The sequence below is a fragment of the Somniosus microcephalus genome, chromosome 2 (genome assembly GCF_052327205.1).
Source record: "Somniosus microcephalus isolate GS21.2 chromosome 2, FLI_Smic_1.0, whole genome shotgun sequence".
Taxonomy (NCBI): domain Eukaryota; kingdom Metazoa; phylum Chordata; class Chondrichthyes; order Squaliformes; family Somniosidae; genus Somniosus; species Somniosus microcephalus.
In genome coordinates, this window is record NC_140988.1 from 267809874 (window position 1) to 267825852 (window position 15979).

General features: G+C 43.3%; 1 protein-coding gene across 6 annotated transcripts in view; it reads left to right on the plus strand.

The window, feature by feature from the left end:
* The window catches only part of LOC147123374 (mesoderm induction early response protein 3-like), a 106769-nt gene that overhangs the window by 16076 nt on the left and 74714 nt on the right, over window positions 1-15979 (plus strand). For all 6 annotated transcript variants that reach the window (XM_085971809.1, XM_085971790.1, XM_085971799.1 and 3 more), the window contains 2 exons: window positions 780-914; window positions 1040-1160. In XM_085971809.1, coding sequence (XP_085827935.1) covers window positions 780-914; window positions 1040-1160 — 256 coding nt within the window. The remainder of the gene's footprint in view (window positions 1-779; window positions 915-1039; window positions 1161-15979) is intronic.

Genomic DNA, 15979 nt, shown 5'->3' on the forward strand with positions numbered 1-15979 from the left:
ATGCTTGCCTTGAAGTCTCTCCATGAAGTTAATGCCCCTTCATCTGCAAGTCCTTGCACTCTCTCTCTCTCTCTCTCTCTCTCTCTCTCTCTCTCTACTCCTTTGCACTGGCTCACTTACTCTTGGCTCCACTATCATTAGGTGCTTCTTCACACATTATACCCTACACTATGAAATTCTTTCCCTAACACTTCTAACTTGTCATCTCCCCATTTCTATCCCATCCGAAGCCTCCTATTCCTCTCCATTCCTTCTTTTTCACTTTGCCACTCCTGCTCTGTGTTTACTCTGTCTACCACCTGTAATGCACATTGAAATGCCTCTCTGCACATGAGCACTATAGAAATACAAGTTTTTCAGATTGTTTCTGGATCTCGCCTCTTGTCCTACCAATAACTATTTTGTATAACTAATTCTAATTAGTTTGCATAGGTTTTATTGAATAATAGGTTTTTTTTTATTGTTCATGGGATGTGGGTGACGCTGGCAAAGTCTGCATTTATTGCCCCACAGTGTTAGGGAATTCCAGAATTTTGACCCAGCAATAAATAAGCAACAGCGGTATATGGCCAAGTCAGGATGGTGTGTGACGTAGAGAGAAACTTGCAGGTGATAGTGTTCCCATGATGTTGTTGCTCTGCTCCTTCTCGGAGGCTGTGGGGCTGGGCGGTATTGTCGCAGTAATTTTAAATGTGTGTATTAAATATATTGAAAAATTGTTTAAATGCAAAAGCAACCATATTAAGGCTTTATAAATTGCAGCTATTTGTACTTAACAGGAGAGCAACATGCCACTCGATGATTTGCTGGCACTTTATGGGTATGAACCTTCTGTTCCGGTGATAGAAAATGAAAATCCAGGGAGTTCGCCAAGTGAGCTCGCTGATGAGCTACCTGACATGACTCTCGATAAGGCAAGTTTAGTAAAGCCCTTTTTTTTTATAGCCATGTATGCAAATAGGCTTGAAGAATTTTATTTTTGTGTGCATTATGAATTATGTCTAGCAAATAAAATTCCTTTTTTATCTGGACTTAATAGGAGGAAATAGCAAAAGACCTGCTTTCAGGTGATGATGAAGAAACACAGTCTTCTGCTGATGACTTGACTCCATCTGTCACTTCTCATGAAACAACAGATTTATTTCCCCGACACTTAAGATGTAAGTTTATGGATTAGAAACAAAAGTAGCTTGATCAAAAACCTTGGGGCTAGAGTGGAATTTTAAAAAATTGTGGTAAAATACTATTAATTCCATCAAGTAAATTTTGAGGTGGTGGTGGGGAAGAAAAACATGGAGTTAGCTTGTTAAATTGCTAATAAAATTTAGCCACTGAGTGGACAAACTAAGACAAATCTTTTTTTCCCTTTCATCAAACTTGGCATGTCATATTTACTTTATATAAATTTTCATAAGGTTATTAAAAGGTATTAAATGTATTAAGTAAATTTAATATGAATTACACTCTTGTGTATAAAATTACTTCAGATATAAGTGGCATTGTGCAACCAAATGTGAAAATGACTGACAAATCCCATGACCTGCTGGCCAGCCACATGCTGTTTCAGGTGGCTAGACTTAAAACCAGTGGATATATTTTTGTCATTCATCCGCAGCCATCATGTAATGAACTACTGAGGCTAAACTTTCAATCTCAGCAACTTTTTTTTTGGTTTTCAGGGGGCAGTGGGCACCACAACCAGTTCAATATTTGCAACTCGTCCACATTTCCAAATCAGCACACACACACTATTGGGTACCTGATTCTGAATCATGCGTGTAACTGCACTTGATATATGCTGCTTCTTGGGGAACGTGGGTGTCATCTAAGTAATGTGGGGGCATTGAAAAGTCTGTCTTTTATTTGAGACAGTGTAAAGGAATATTGAGTATTTATTAATTTGAGTATTTCTGATCTTGAATATGCTGCCAGTACCAGATATATTTTTCAATGTTCTGTTCGTCAGAGGAAAAGATTCTGTGTTGGGGAATGGTATATTTTTGTACTTTATGCTCCTGGTGTTAGCACTGAGAGTCAGAGCAAAGCTGTCCAAACTGCCACATCCTTCACCCTTAACCTCAGCCACATCCCCAGTACTACACCAGAATTGCATTTCACAAAGCAGATCTCCTAATGGCCTCCCTAAGATTTTAGTTTAGTGGCAATTAGTGAATGTGTGTTTTTGTAGTGTGTAGTTGCACCCTCCCAAGAATTGTATAAAATCATTTCAATACAACTATCGTATCTGTTGACTTCTCATCCTATCTGTTTGGATGGAATTGGAAGCTAAGTCCCACTGAAGGAAAGTGTTTCAACCCAGAAGTTGTCCGTTTCCAGTGTTTCTAATACAGGTAGACTACCCTTTATCCGGACTTCCGAAACCCTCTAAAAACCGAAGGTTTTTTCGGTCAGCGTAAGTCGTGCGCACGACATGACCAGAGTGGCGCACGACTTACAGGCCTAGCCGGATAAGGGATAGTGTAGCATTTTTCCGCACTTCTGAAAACCGAAATCGCTCAGCGTAAGTGTACCAGCCTTTATCCACACATCCGAAACCAGAAAACCTCTGAAAGCCGAAAGTGGAGCAAAGCATGACTTCTGAAAACCGAAATGCGCACGACCACGACCCCCACCCCCGCTGACCCCCACCCCATTTCGGATAAGAGATAGTGTACCAGCCTTTATCCGCACATCCGAAACCAGAAAACCTCTGAAAGCCAAAAGTGGCGCAAAGCATGACCCGACGCTGCCGATGCTTGACCCACGCAGGTGTTATGCTGCTCTGTGTGATATTTGCTGCTCTCTTAGATATTTGCTGCTCTCTTAGATATTTGCAGCTCTCTTAGATATTTGCTGGCTTTTAACAATTTGTGAAAATGCTAAAAAGAGCTGCAGATATCCCAATGGGTAACAGTGAGAAGCAGAGAAGGAAGCATCGCTCATTATCGATATCGCAGAAAGTGGAGTTATTGCAGAAGCTTGATCGTGGTGTGTCTGTGCGACATCTTACTGAAGAATATGGTGTGGGAAGTACCACCGTATATGACTTAAAGAAACAGAAAGACAAGTTGTTGAAATTTTACACTGACAGTGATGACCATAAACTAATGAAAATTAGGAAAACATTGCATAGGGCAAAAAATGAAGATCTTGACCGTGTGCTGATTGAGTGGATTCGACAACGCAGAGGTGAACGTGTGCCACTGACTGATTTGATGGTCATGAAGCAAGCTAGAATATACCATGAAGAACTGAACATTGAAGTTGAGTGTGAATATTCAGAAGGTTGCCTGCATAAATTTAAGAAGCGTCATGGTATAAAATATCTGAAAATCTGTGGTGAAAAAGCTTCTGCTAATCATGAAGCAGCTGAAAATTACATAGATGAGTTTGCAAAAATAATATTGGATGAAAACCTCGGTCCTGAACAAATTTACAATGCTGATGAAACAGCTCTGTTCTGGCGCTACGTTCCTAGAAAAACATTAGCAACGGCTGATGAGAGTGCACCAGCAGGTTTTAAGGATGCTAAGGACAGGTTGACTGTTCTTTGGTGTGCCAATGCTGCAGGCACACACAAGTTAAAGTTGGTAGTGATTGGAAAAAGCCAACATCCGAGATGTTTGAAAGGTGTATGCAATTTACCTGTGCATTATTATGCGAGCAGGAAAGCATGGGTAACCAGAGGAATATTTTCTCACTGGTTCAATAACCACTTCGTACCAGCGACACGAGCTCATTGCAGGCAAGTTGGACTGGAAGAAAACTGCAAAATTTTATTGTTCCTGGACAACTGCTCCGCACATCCCCCTCCTGAACTTCTTGTGAAAAGTTATGTTTTCGGCATTAACTTTCCCCCTAATGTGACATCTTTAATACAGCCTTGTGACCAAGGAATTTTACGCTCCATGAAGAGCAAGTATAAAGACGTTTTTTTGAACTCTATGCTTGATGCAATCAACAGAGGCGAAGGAATCCAAAGTTTCCTGAAAGAATTCAATGTTAAGGATGCCATTTATGCAGTTGCTAATGCTTGGAACGATGTTGACAAACCAACATTAACAAATGCTTGGCACAGACTTTGGCCTTCAACAATGTTTCATGAAGATGGACCTGCAGATGACGAGTTTGAAGGATTTCCTGTCAGTCAGGAGAAGATGATGATATCAAACCTCCTCACTTACGCCAAAGGTTTATCATCCGAAAGTGTAAATACGTTAGAGGAAGCTGACATCGAAGAAGTGCTGAACATTGACAATAATGCACCTGTTGTGAATTCATTGAGTGATGGGGAAATTGCTGAAATGGTGTTAAATAAAGACAAGCATGAGGACAGTAGTGATGATGATATTGTGAACACAGGTGAAAAAATCCCCATAGACGATATGGTGACAATGTGTGATCAGTTAATTGCTGGCCTTGAAAAACGTGCATTTATCAGTGAGCAAGAGATTATGCAAGTTTACTCAATTAAAGAGAGACTGCTTAGACAGAAACCAATGTTAATGAGACAGATGACACTGGAAGAAGTCTTTTAAAAGGCCGTCTGTCGTAGTCATGCTTCATCACTTGAGAATCCTGTTCCTGGCCCATCTTCAGATGTCCAACTCCAACCTGATGACAACACTGATGTACCATCTTCTCCAAGATCCTCAAGCCAGATGTAATGTACCTTTATTGCATGTTTATGTACAGGTATTTAGCTTAGTTTGTACCTGTACATGTTTGAAGTTTTACTGAATGTTTTCCTTACAAATAAACTGTACTACAGTATTTATCCCTGTAACTACAGTATTTATAGTCGTTATTTATCCCACCCTTTCGGATAAGGGATAGTGTATCCTTTTATCCGCACTCCCGAAAACCGAATTACCTCTGAAAACCGAAGTGTTTTCGCGCACCTTCCGAAATCCGAAATTTTCCTAAAACCGAAACACGGCTGGTCCCGAGGTTTTCGGATAAAGGATAGTCTACCTGTATTGTAAAGTTTTAAGTTTTTTTGTAAAAGTTTCAGTATTGATTGAAGTATGTGGGAGATTGCATTACAATTTTGTTTTTGCTGCAAGCATGAAAACCAAGAACAGCATGGGCTATAATTCAGATACTTTTTTCATTTTTAAGCAAGCTATGATGGAACACTTCACATGAACGTATTTTGAAATTCATCTGTTTTTCTATACATTCAATTAATGCATCCTGTTGGATAAATACCTTGAAGTACTTTTTTGCAAGCTGTCATGAACTTACAGATAGCAGTATCAGCATACAACACTGAAATTGGAGATGTAGGGCTGGATTTTACCTGCCGAGAAGAGTTGGGGGCGGGACTGCTGCCTTCCAGGTTCTAGTCCCGCCCCCAGCGACGTCCGACGCACAGACGCTATTTTCCCTTGATTGGCCTTGTTAAGCCCACCCTGCAGGCTTGCTGGCCAATTAAGGGAAAGCCGGTGTCAGATGACGTCAGTTGATGGCGCTTCATCTACCGGTTTTCTTAGAGATATGAACCGTTTATTTTTGACAGTGTTTGACAGCATTGAGGTGCTGTTAAACACTGACAATCACTGTACAAAGGTGAGCCCTTTCACCCAGGCTCTCCAATGACACTCTCCTTAGGATAAAACAGATGGCAGCTGTAGGTGAGGGTACAGAAGCAATCTGTCACTTCTCCCAATGAGGTGAGGCCACAGAAACACTTCAAAGCTAGTCACCTACAGAAAAATCTAAACGCATTAAAAATGACTCTCCCAACATTTTCTTACCTCTGATACACACTAGTGTCCCATTGCATCCTTCACACCACTTCTGCAGCTATCATCTATACACAAACATTACAACAGACCCACAGCAAGCTTCACTTACCCTGACGGGGTTCCCCGATGTTGGGAAGCCTGCAGCAGCAGTCTCAAAATGGGGGAAAAAGCCTCTTCCTGTTAACAGGCAGTTAAGTGGCTATAATCCTCTTCCCGCCGCTAGGAGTCTGGTCCCTGCCCAAATCGGGGACCCGACTCCCGGGAAGATTGGTGGGAGGCGGGTTTGGGACCCGCTCCCATTCTTTTTGATTTTCCCAGCAGTCCTGCCTCCAAACCTGCCTCTTCAGGGCTGGTAAAATCCAGTCCATAGTCTTTTCTCGATATCTGTATTTGGCTAGACTGTGCTAACTTGCGAAACAAATAAATGATTTCTGAAATAACAACAGAAAATGCTGGAAAAACTCAGCAGGCCAGGCAACATCCGTGGAGAGAGAAATAGTCAACGTTTTGGGTTGAAAACCTTTGTCAGGACTTCTGTATTTGGCTTGTCCGTGCTAACTTGTGAAATGAAATATAGAGACCATGGATCATAGATTATCATTTAAAATGTGTGTGTGTGTGGCGTTACCAGATATGAGAATTTTATCCCCAACAATGATTTGTTGCTTTTGCCATGGAGAAAAGCTAAACATTAGTATTAAATATGGAATTATAGCTGTTGTCACGCCCAAGATGGAGACTACATGAGCCGATCTTTACGTTCAGCACTCATTTTAAAAACTAATTGATATCCCATGTGGTTGTTCGTTGTAAAAAAAACTATTTTTAAAATAGGCTATAGAAGTAATTTATTCTTCCTCATACTGTAGGAGTAAGTCAGGATTTCCAGTGGTGAGAATAGCTATTTAAAATGCTTTTTTAGTTGGGCTACATTCCACGTTGTTTCCGTTTCCTCGTTCATTTAAAGACTCTTCCCCTCGTCTGATGTGTTGTAACATGTTCCCCTTGCAGCATATAATCACTCGCCACTATTTTCTCACATGGTTGAGCTCTGTGTTCTCTTGTTTTCCAGCTTGGAAAGGTCATTGATCTTCAAGCAAGTTGTCTGCTGGTTTTAAACATTGTACAAAATGTAATGGCGTCTTCATGGTGGCAGACTGCCACTTCAGGTTCTTGCAATTATGTTTGAAGCACAACATGGCATTGTGCACTATATGCTTGGATGTCTCCTCTCACACGAGACGGGAGTGTCTACAATAATCATCCAAGAAAAGAGTCCACTGCAGGAGTGAGGCCTGGGAGTCAGGTATGCTCTTTGGTACTGCTCCACAGTACCAAAGAGCATGGTTCCTCCTCAGGTCACTACTCCTGCTGTGGCTCAGTTTACTTGGCACTAACTTGTACGAGGAGACAATCCAGTCTGGTGCCAGGATGTCATCTTCTTTCACTTTCGCACCACCCCCTTCCTCCCACTTGTTCAGAGGAGGTCTCGGGAAACAAGACCAACTGGAATGTGCAGCAGTTGGTCAGCCATCAATCCTTTGCACCATTTCTGCTGGTGGTTGAATTCTATTTAGGAATATAAGCTGGTGTTGACAAATGCTCCAGTGCTGGCAGGCATTTTTCCTTGATAAACTACTTACGTTGAGTGGAGATTAGATCATGTTGCTGTCCAAAAAAAATTCTTAACAGCTGGTACTACATTTCCTAGTGCCAAAGTAGGTTCCAGGGAGCCAGCTGATGCTGACTCCTGCTCCTGTTCCAGCACTCCTTTATTTGAAGATGAGCCAGATGGTACTTGGAAGTGAGACTTCATCCATGATGGAGCGCTATTTAAATCAGTCTTAAAACCTTTCTCCCTCAGCTTAACCAAATTAGCCCACTTAACTCCTTGGATCGAAGGAAGTGAGGAATCCTCACTTGATTCCTTCACATTTTGTTCTTCTCCCCAATCTTCAGAATCTTAATAATTTACAGGAGTGGGTGAGAGCATTGCCATTTTTACTCCATTGTGCCTGTAGTTGCTGATGGAGTCAAGGAAACCCCGTTTGCTTGTAATGAAAAACGGCAGAAATTCTTAGAACCAACTTTGCATCTTAAGCTTTGTCTGGACATTAGTCCAATCCTTCATGGGTTGTTTTGGAGATTGGCTGATGTTTTGCTTCTATGGGGCAGTTTTCCTGCAGGAAGCTTCTGAGATTTCACATTCAGAGAAATAACTTCTGAAACAAAATATTTCCTTTCAGCCTTGCCTCTGATCTCTGGTTATAGCCTTTCTGTGCTACAGCACTTGCAGATCTATCTGCATTTAGATTATTGACTTACCAGAGCTGCTTCTCAAGTCACAGCAAGAACTCTAATCCAGCAAGTCCTTTCAGAATTGTGGGTTTTTTCACAACTTGGAGAAACCGCAGAGCTGCTGCAAGATTACGAGAATTTAATTTCCTTTTGGAGCACAATGTTTAATGTGTTTGACTGAAGTTTCTTTGTGTACTACTGTAATATAGTCATTAACCTATCTAAAATAAACGGGTTAATGACTGCATTAAATAGTGCCCAAAGAAATTTTGCACAAGCATGTTAATCACTGGGTTGCAAAGGAGGTGGACCTTATTTCGGGTACATCTGGGAACTAGACTGATTCCAGAAGCACTGTGTATGCACGTGAATTTTTGGGTGGAGAGCAAACTGAATTTTTGTGTTCTAAAAGAGGAATGCAACATCCATCTGCCCTGGAACCTAATGCGATTGAACACTACCATGTGGTGTAGATCACAGCCAGATGCAGAACAAAGCTCCCCATCTCTAATCAACAATGCACTTTTAACCACAAGCTTAGAAGAGCCCCCACTGCCTGCATTCCACCAGTGTGAATTTTTCAGTTTTCCACATCAGGCATTCTTATGAATTATGTCTTTTCTTTATAAGGGGCTGGGGTATCAGCAAACCCTTGTGTATTCTGGGTAGGATGATTGGCTTATTTTTGTGTTACCCAGATGCAAAGTTCTTTGAGACCTCTTCACTTAAAGTCGTCTTTGCTGGTCGTCTCTGATATCACTTATGTGTTGTTGGAAGTAATACCAGATGCCTGCTTGAGTTTTGAGGTGAAGATTCAGAAACTAAATGCTCTATTCCGGTTCAGGTTTCAGCCTCTCATCAAAGACCTTGACCTAATAATTGTTGCATTCCTGTCGGGTTAGAATACCCACGTTTAGGGTGTGTAAATCCAAGGCCTTTCAAAAATTGCATTTTCTTGCACCTTTGCGCAATAATCTACTTCCAAAGCTCTGTTCCAGGAACAAGTTAGCATGGATGCCAAACAACTGCAGTGCTGGTAAATTTAAGCTTATGACCTTTACTGGCCTTCGATCTGTACTGATTTTACTTGCTATTATCTGAGCTTAAGCGTCACATCCATCATCTGGACCGACTAGGCTTTTCTTTAATTGTCTAGGTAATGAAATGCAATGGTTACTAGCTAGCCCTCCGGTGGAAACTGGTCACCTGGTGTGCAGCTAGAACACTTGGATCCTTGGTCTTGTGAGGCCCTTTCAGTTCTGGAGTATCTTCAATACTTGCTTAACTTAATCTATTGCAGATTTTACACACGTCTTTTAAAGAGAGTTTGATTGGGATCCACTCCCCGATATCTTTTTTCTGAAGTCTAATTGTGCCAACTTTTCTTTCTAGTTGGATGTTAATTGGTACTCATGCAGTTTTGCGAAATGCATTTAATTAATTGTTTTCTTTGAGGCACAGTTTTTTGAATGGAAGGTTGTTCTTCTGGTAGCCTTGATTTTGACCAGACAAGTTAGTGAACTCCAAATAATTTGATATGAAGAATATATAGGTAGACTATCCTTTATCCGCACTTCTGAAAACCTCTGAAAACCGAAAGTTTTTTTGTGGAGCGTAAGTCGTGCGCACGACATAACCCGAGTGGCGCCAAACATGACCCGACGCGGCCGATGCTTTTCTGACCTGATTTGCGGGCCAGCTTAGCGTAGGAGTCAGCCGATATCCGGCTTTCCCACAACTGGCGGTGGCAGTCGAGCCCCAGACCCCCGCTAAGACACGGAGCAGGGGGAGCTGTAAACAGACTGTGAGCGGCAGCACAGAGAAGCAGGAAGGGGAATGAGACACGGAACAGTTGCAAGAGGTAGCCTGAACTTTTAAAATTTATATTAAATACAAATATTAATTACCAAATTAATTTAATGTTCAGAGTTTCCCAGTCTGAAGTAATACCTTCTGAAATCCGAAAATTTCCAAAAACCGAAACACAGCTGGTCCCAAGGTTTTCGGATAAGGGATAGTCAACCTGTACTTCCATAAATTGTATACTGTTTTCTTAGTTAAGGTGATTTTGAATGTCAACAGTAATAGCCAACCCTTATTCTATTAATCCACTGTCTCATGAAATGGAAGAGCAGCCCAGGTTCCACTGCCGGGATGACTGAAGAGCCTTCTTACTGAATTAAGGTAGTTCATGAAACTAGATAGTTTATATCGTATGGAATGTGTACAGTGATGTCTAATTTTCAAACTAAGATTGGGAGAGTGCAGCTATTTTTTTCTGTCCTGCTTATCTGCAGTGCTGTTTCTTGAAGCAGTCTTCATACTTATTAGCATGCATTGTTTTGGATGTAGGTATTTGTCCAGACAGGCAAGGCTTCCTGTTTCTAAGTCTGACCCAGCATACTCCAGTGATGCATGGAGGATGCTGAATTAGCAAGCAAACATTAAGAAAACTAAGATGCTATTTGATTCCTGTATAGTTAAAGCAAATTTCATCATTGAAATATTGCCCCTGCCGTGTAAAATGGTTGCATTCAAACATGCAGGAACAAAAAGGGGTAACTTGCCTAGTTACTTCAGTCTGTTTTCTAGGTTTGGTGCCAAATCTCTTTTTTTTTTACTCCTTGTTGAATCTGGAATCTGTTTAATGATTCAACAGAAACCATGTTGGTGATAATCTGTCCAAAGATTAACAGTTATTAAGTGTGATATTATTGCTGCATGAGTTGTATGTAGGTTTCTGTTTTTGTATTGTATAATTACGTCCATTAGTTGTTATCCGATATCTATGAGGAAAAGTTGATTTACTAAGACCAACTGGCAAGTTTATCTCTTGGATTGTGTCCCTAATGCCAGCAAGGGAAGCTTTTTTTGTCAAAAAATCGTGCTGGTAATTTAGAGACTTTTATGGGGTAAATTTAGAATTAATCCGAAACTGGCAAAGGGAGTGATGGAGATGCCTTGATATCAGCTGCTTCCTAGAAAAAAACAACTTGGGTATGCATAGAAAAAAAAAAAGTAGGGCCTGCTGAGTTTTCTGATTTTCTTTTCGCTCTGTTTGCAACCCCAACTTTTGTTGAATTCCAGTGTACTTTGCCATGGAGTACAGATTTGACCACTCAGTTGTAACAAACCAATATGAAACACAATAATAAGAATGAAACCAGATGGACCACCTGGCATAGAACTCGGCAGCGGCTACGGACACGGCAACAGCACACCCAGCCCAGTCGACCCTGCAAAGTCCTCACCAACATCTGGGGATTTGTGCCAATATTGGGAGAGCTGTCCCACAAACTAGTCAAGCAACAGCCTGATCTGGTCATACTCACAGAATCATGTCCCAAACTCCTCCATCACTATCCCTGGCTATATCCTGTCCCACCAGCAGGACAGACCCACTAGGGGTGGCGACACAGTAGTATACAGTCGGGAAGGAGTGGCCTTGGGAGTTCTCAACATTGACTGCGGACCCCATGAAGTCTCATGGCTTCAGGAAAAGGAAACCTCCTGCTGATTACCACCTACCGCCCTCCCTCAGCTGATGAATCAGCACTCCGCCATGTTGAACACCACTTCGAAGAAGCAATGAGTGTAGCAAGGGCACAGAATGTACTCTGGGTGGGGGACTTCAATGTCCATTACCAAGAGTGGCTCGGTAGCACCACTACTGACCGAGCTGGCAGAGTCCTGAAGGACATAACTGCCAGGCTACGCCTGCAACAGGTGGTGAGAGAACCAACACGAGGGGAAAAACCTACTTGACCTCGTCCTCACCAATCTACCTGTCACAGATGCATCTGTCCGTGACAGTATTGGTAGCAGTGACCACCGCACAGTCACTGTGGAGATGAAGTCCTGTCTTCACACTGAGGACACCCTCCATCGTGTTGTGTGGCACTACCGCCTTGCTAAATGGGATAGATTCAGAACAGATCTAACATCTCAAAACTGGGCATCCATATGGTGCTGTGGGCCATCAGCAGCAGCAGAATTGTATTCCACCACAATCTGTAACCTCATGGCCCAGCATATCCCTCACTCAACCATTACCATCAAGCCAGAGGACCAACCCTGGTTCAATAAGGAGTGTAGAAGAGTATGACAGGAGCAGCACCAGGCATACCTAAAAATAAGGTGCCAACCTGGGGAAGCTGCAACACAGGACTACATGCATGCTAAAAAGCAGAAGCAGCATGTTATAGGCAGGGCTAAGCAATCCCACAATCAACAGATCAGATCAAAGCTCTGCAGTCCTGCCATATCCAGTCGTGAATGGTGGTGGACCATTAAACAACTAACTGGAGGAGGAGGTTCCATGAATATCCCCATCCTCAATGATGGTGGATCCAAGCACGTGAGTGCAAAAGACAAGGCTGAAACTTTTGCAACCATCTTCAGCCAGAAGTGCCGAGTGGATGATCTAAAATAACAACAGAGAATGCTGGAAAAACTCAGCAGGTCAGGCAACATCCGTGGAGAGAAATTTGAGTTGACGTTTCGGGTTGAAACCCTTCTTCAAAACTGGAAAGAAAATAAAAAGATCAAAGGTGTTTATGTACCTTTTTAAGGGAATAACTGGTCTCAGACTGCAGTACCAGCAGTGACCACCCCTGTATAAAAGGCACTAGCAGCCTTCTGTAGTTTGTTTCCAGGTTGTCTCCATTCAGTAAAGACTTGTTATAATCAACTCCTGCCGTCCGTGTCTCAATTCTACACGGACATAATATTGGCGACGAGCAGATACGAACTTGCCTACAGTCTGCACCACCTCATGGGATCCATCCCTGAAGCGAAGTGAACAGAGGTCGAGGCCAGAAAGAAGAAACAAACAGTAGAAACGGGCGTCGACCGTGGGCATCCGCCTCTGAGTCAGCGGAGTTGAAGATTTGCAGGAGAGGCTGTCGAGAGTGGGGCTTGGTTCCTGTCGACTGTGCTTCAGCTAATCGGGCTGGTGGCAGGTAGTACACTGATCCTTCCTGGGCTGCGGCGGTCTAGAACTCGAGCGGGTGGCTTGCAACGGGGCCGAGCAGCGTTGTCGGGAAGAGGAGAGAGAGAGAGGGTGGAGCACACGGGGCGCGGCCGGTGCTACGAAGCTGGGCAGCGTACAGACCCGAGAAGAGGGAGGCAAGAGTCCCGCAGGGTTGTTCTGACGACGGGAAAATAATAAAATTAAAAAATTAAACGCGCAGAAAGCCGCGAGGAGTTGCAGTTTAAACCGTGGAAAGCAGCGCTAGCAACAGCGGGGAAGAAGGCAAAGCGCGGGAGGCGCCATCTTAATCCAGCGGGGAAGAAGGCAAAGCGAGGGAGGCGCCATTTTGTTAAATTGGGGAAGAAGGCAAAGCGCGGGAGGCGCCATTTTAGATTTCCAAGATGCCGAAGACTGGCTATATCACTGCCTTTGATAATGCAATAGAAGACTGGACCACGTATGTGGAAAGAGTCGAGGTATATTGCGAGGCAAACGAAATAGCCAATGAGAAAAAGGCATTGGTACTGCTAAACTTAATGGGCAAAAGAATGTACGGCCTATTGCGGGACCTGATTACTCCAGCCAAACCGAAGGCGAAGAGTTTTAATGAAATTGTTGCTATCCTACAGGAACACCTAAACCCTGCACTGCTGCTGATAGCAGAAAGATTTAAATTCCACAGGAGAACTCCGCATAAAGATGAGAGCAATGCTGATTACCTTACGGAACTACGCAAGCTATCAAAGCACTGCCAGTTCGGAACAGGACTGGCAGATACCCTATGGGACAAATTTGTCTGTGGACTCCTGAGTGAAGGAACCCAGAAGAAGTTACACTCAGAGAAAGAGCTGACGCTAGATAAGGCTTTCAGCGTGGCAGTATCGTACGAAGCAGCAGCCAGGGGAGCTGCGGAAATGCAACAAAAGCCACAGGAATACGGCACCCACGAAATGACACGGGGATTTGCAAAATGTTATCGCTGCGGCAGAACTAACTATGACCAGAAGGACTGCTGGTCCAAGGACAAAATATGCAGGCAATGCGGAAAGATGGGACACATTGCACGAGTTTGCAGGTCTGGGAAGAAGACCAACAAAAAGGCTACTAAGGAACCGTACAAGAAAGTACAAAAGATGACGGACAGTAGTTCCAAAGACCAAATGAGCAATAGTGAATCCGGGAACAAGAGACTAAGCTGTCTGAAACTTCACAATGTAATCGCAAAAGAGGATCACCGAACCATTTGGGTCACCCTCACGATAGCAGGGTCCCAAGTCAAAATGGAATTGGATACAGGATTGGCTCTAACCGTCATGAATCGACGAGACTACGAGCGGCTATTCTCACACATACCCTTGAGAGAGACATCCATCGTCTTGAGGATGTATACGGGGCAAAAAGCATACCCCAGAGGAAAAATAAGGGTGCCTGTCGAATACAACGGCAAGAAAATACAGAAATTGTATCTCTACATACTGCAAGATGGTGGACCACCGTTATTGGGACGTGAATGGATCAGAAAGATAAGCTTAGACTGGCACTCCATTCAGGTAATGACGGTGGCTGGTAAAAAGGATGACGACATCACTCCTGGACGATTGTCAACAATCTTAGCTAATGCCAAAGAGGTATTTCAACAAGAACTGGGCACCCTTAAAGGCGTAACCGCCTCGATAAAAATAGAAGAGAATGCAATTCCGAAGTTTTTCAAAGCAAGACCGGTATCATATGCAATTCGCCCAGCCGTCGAGGCAGATCTGGAGAATGCAGGCGTGTTATCCAAGGTAGACTGGAGCGAGTGGGCGACACCCATCGTTCCTGTCATGAAGAAAACGTTAAACAATAAGTCTGAGGAGCCAAGGAAGGTGTGCATCTGTGGGGACTTCAAGGTGACTGTGAACCCAGTCCTTCATACAGTACAATATCCTCTTCCAAGGATAGAAGATATCTTCGCCTCACTATCTGGAGGGAAGCGTTTTACAAAAATTGACCTAGCACAAGCATATTTGCAGATGGAGGTTGAAGAATCCTCTAGGAAGTATCTCATGATAAACACCCACAAAGGTCTTTACCAGTATCATCGACTAGTATTCGGAGTAGCATCAGCTCCGGCGATATGGCAAAGAGCGATGGAACAAGTCCTGCAAGGGATTCCGGGGACTCAGTGTTACTTGGACGACATCCTAGTGACAGGTGAAGATGACAGTGAACACCATGACAACCTAGAGCAGGTGCTCACTAGACTACGTGAATATGGGCTACGAGCCAATCGCCCCAAGTGCGAGTTTTTTAAGAAACAGATATCGTATTGTGGCCACGTGATTGATGAAGAGGGGTTACATAAGTCCCCTGACAAAATTGAAGCGGTAGTTAAGTCCCCAGCGCCTGAAAATGTGTCGCAACTGAGGTCATTCCTCGGATTGGTGAATTACTACCATAAGCTTTTACCGAATTTGTCCACAATTCTGCACCCACTGAACGCCCTACTACGAACGGGAGTAGCATGGAAATGGAGCAATGAATGTAAGCGGGCCTTTCAGAAGTGTAAAGGCCTGATCACTTCAAGAGAAGTATTGGCTCACTACAACCCATCACTACCGATAAGACTGGCGTGTGATGCGTCTCCCTACGGCGTTGGGGCAGTACTGTCACATAAATTCCTTGATGGGTTAGAGAGGCCGATAGCTTTTGCGTCACGCTCGTTAACTTCAGCCGAGCGTAACTACGCCCAGATTGACAGAGAGGCCCTCAGCCTGGTGTTCAATCACTACCTGCACGGTCAAAAATTTACTCTACTAACTGATCATCAACCTCTTGTCTCCATTTTCAACCCTCAGAAGGGCGTACCGATAATGACAGCACAACGGCTACAGAGGTGGTCCCTTTTCGTAGGGGCACACCAATATGACATCGAGTACAAAGGAACTAAACAGCATGGGAATGCTGATGGATTGTCGCG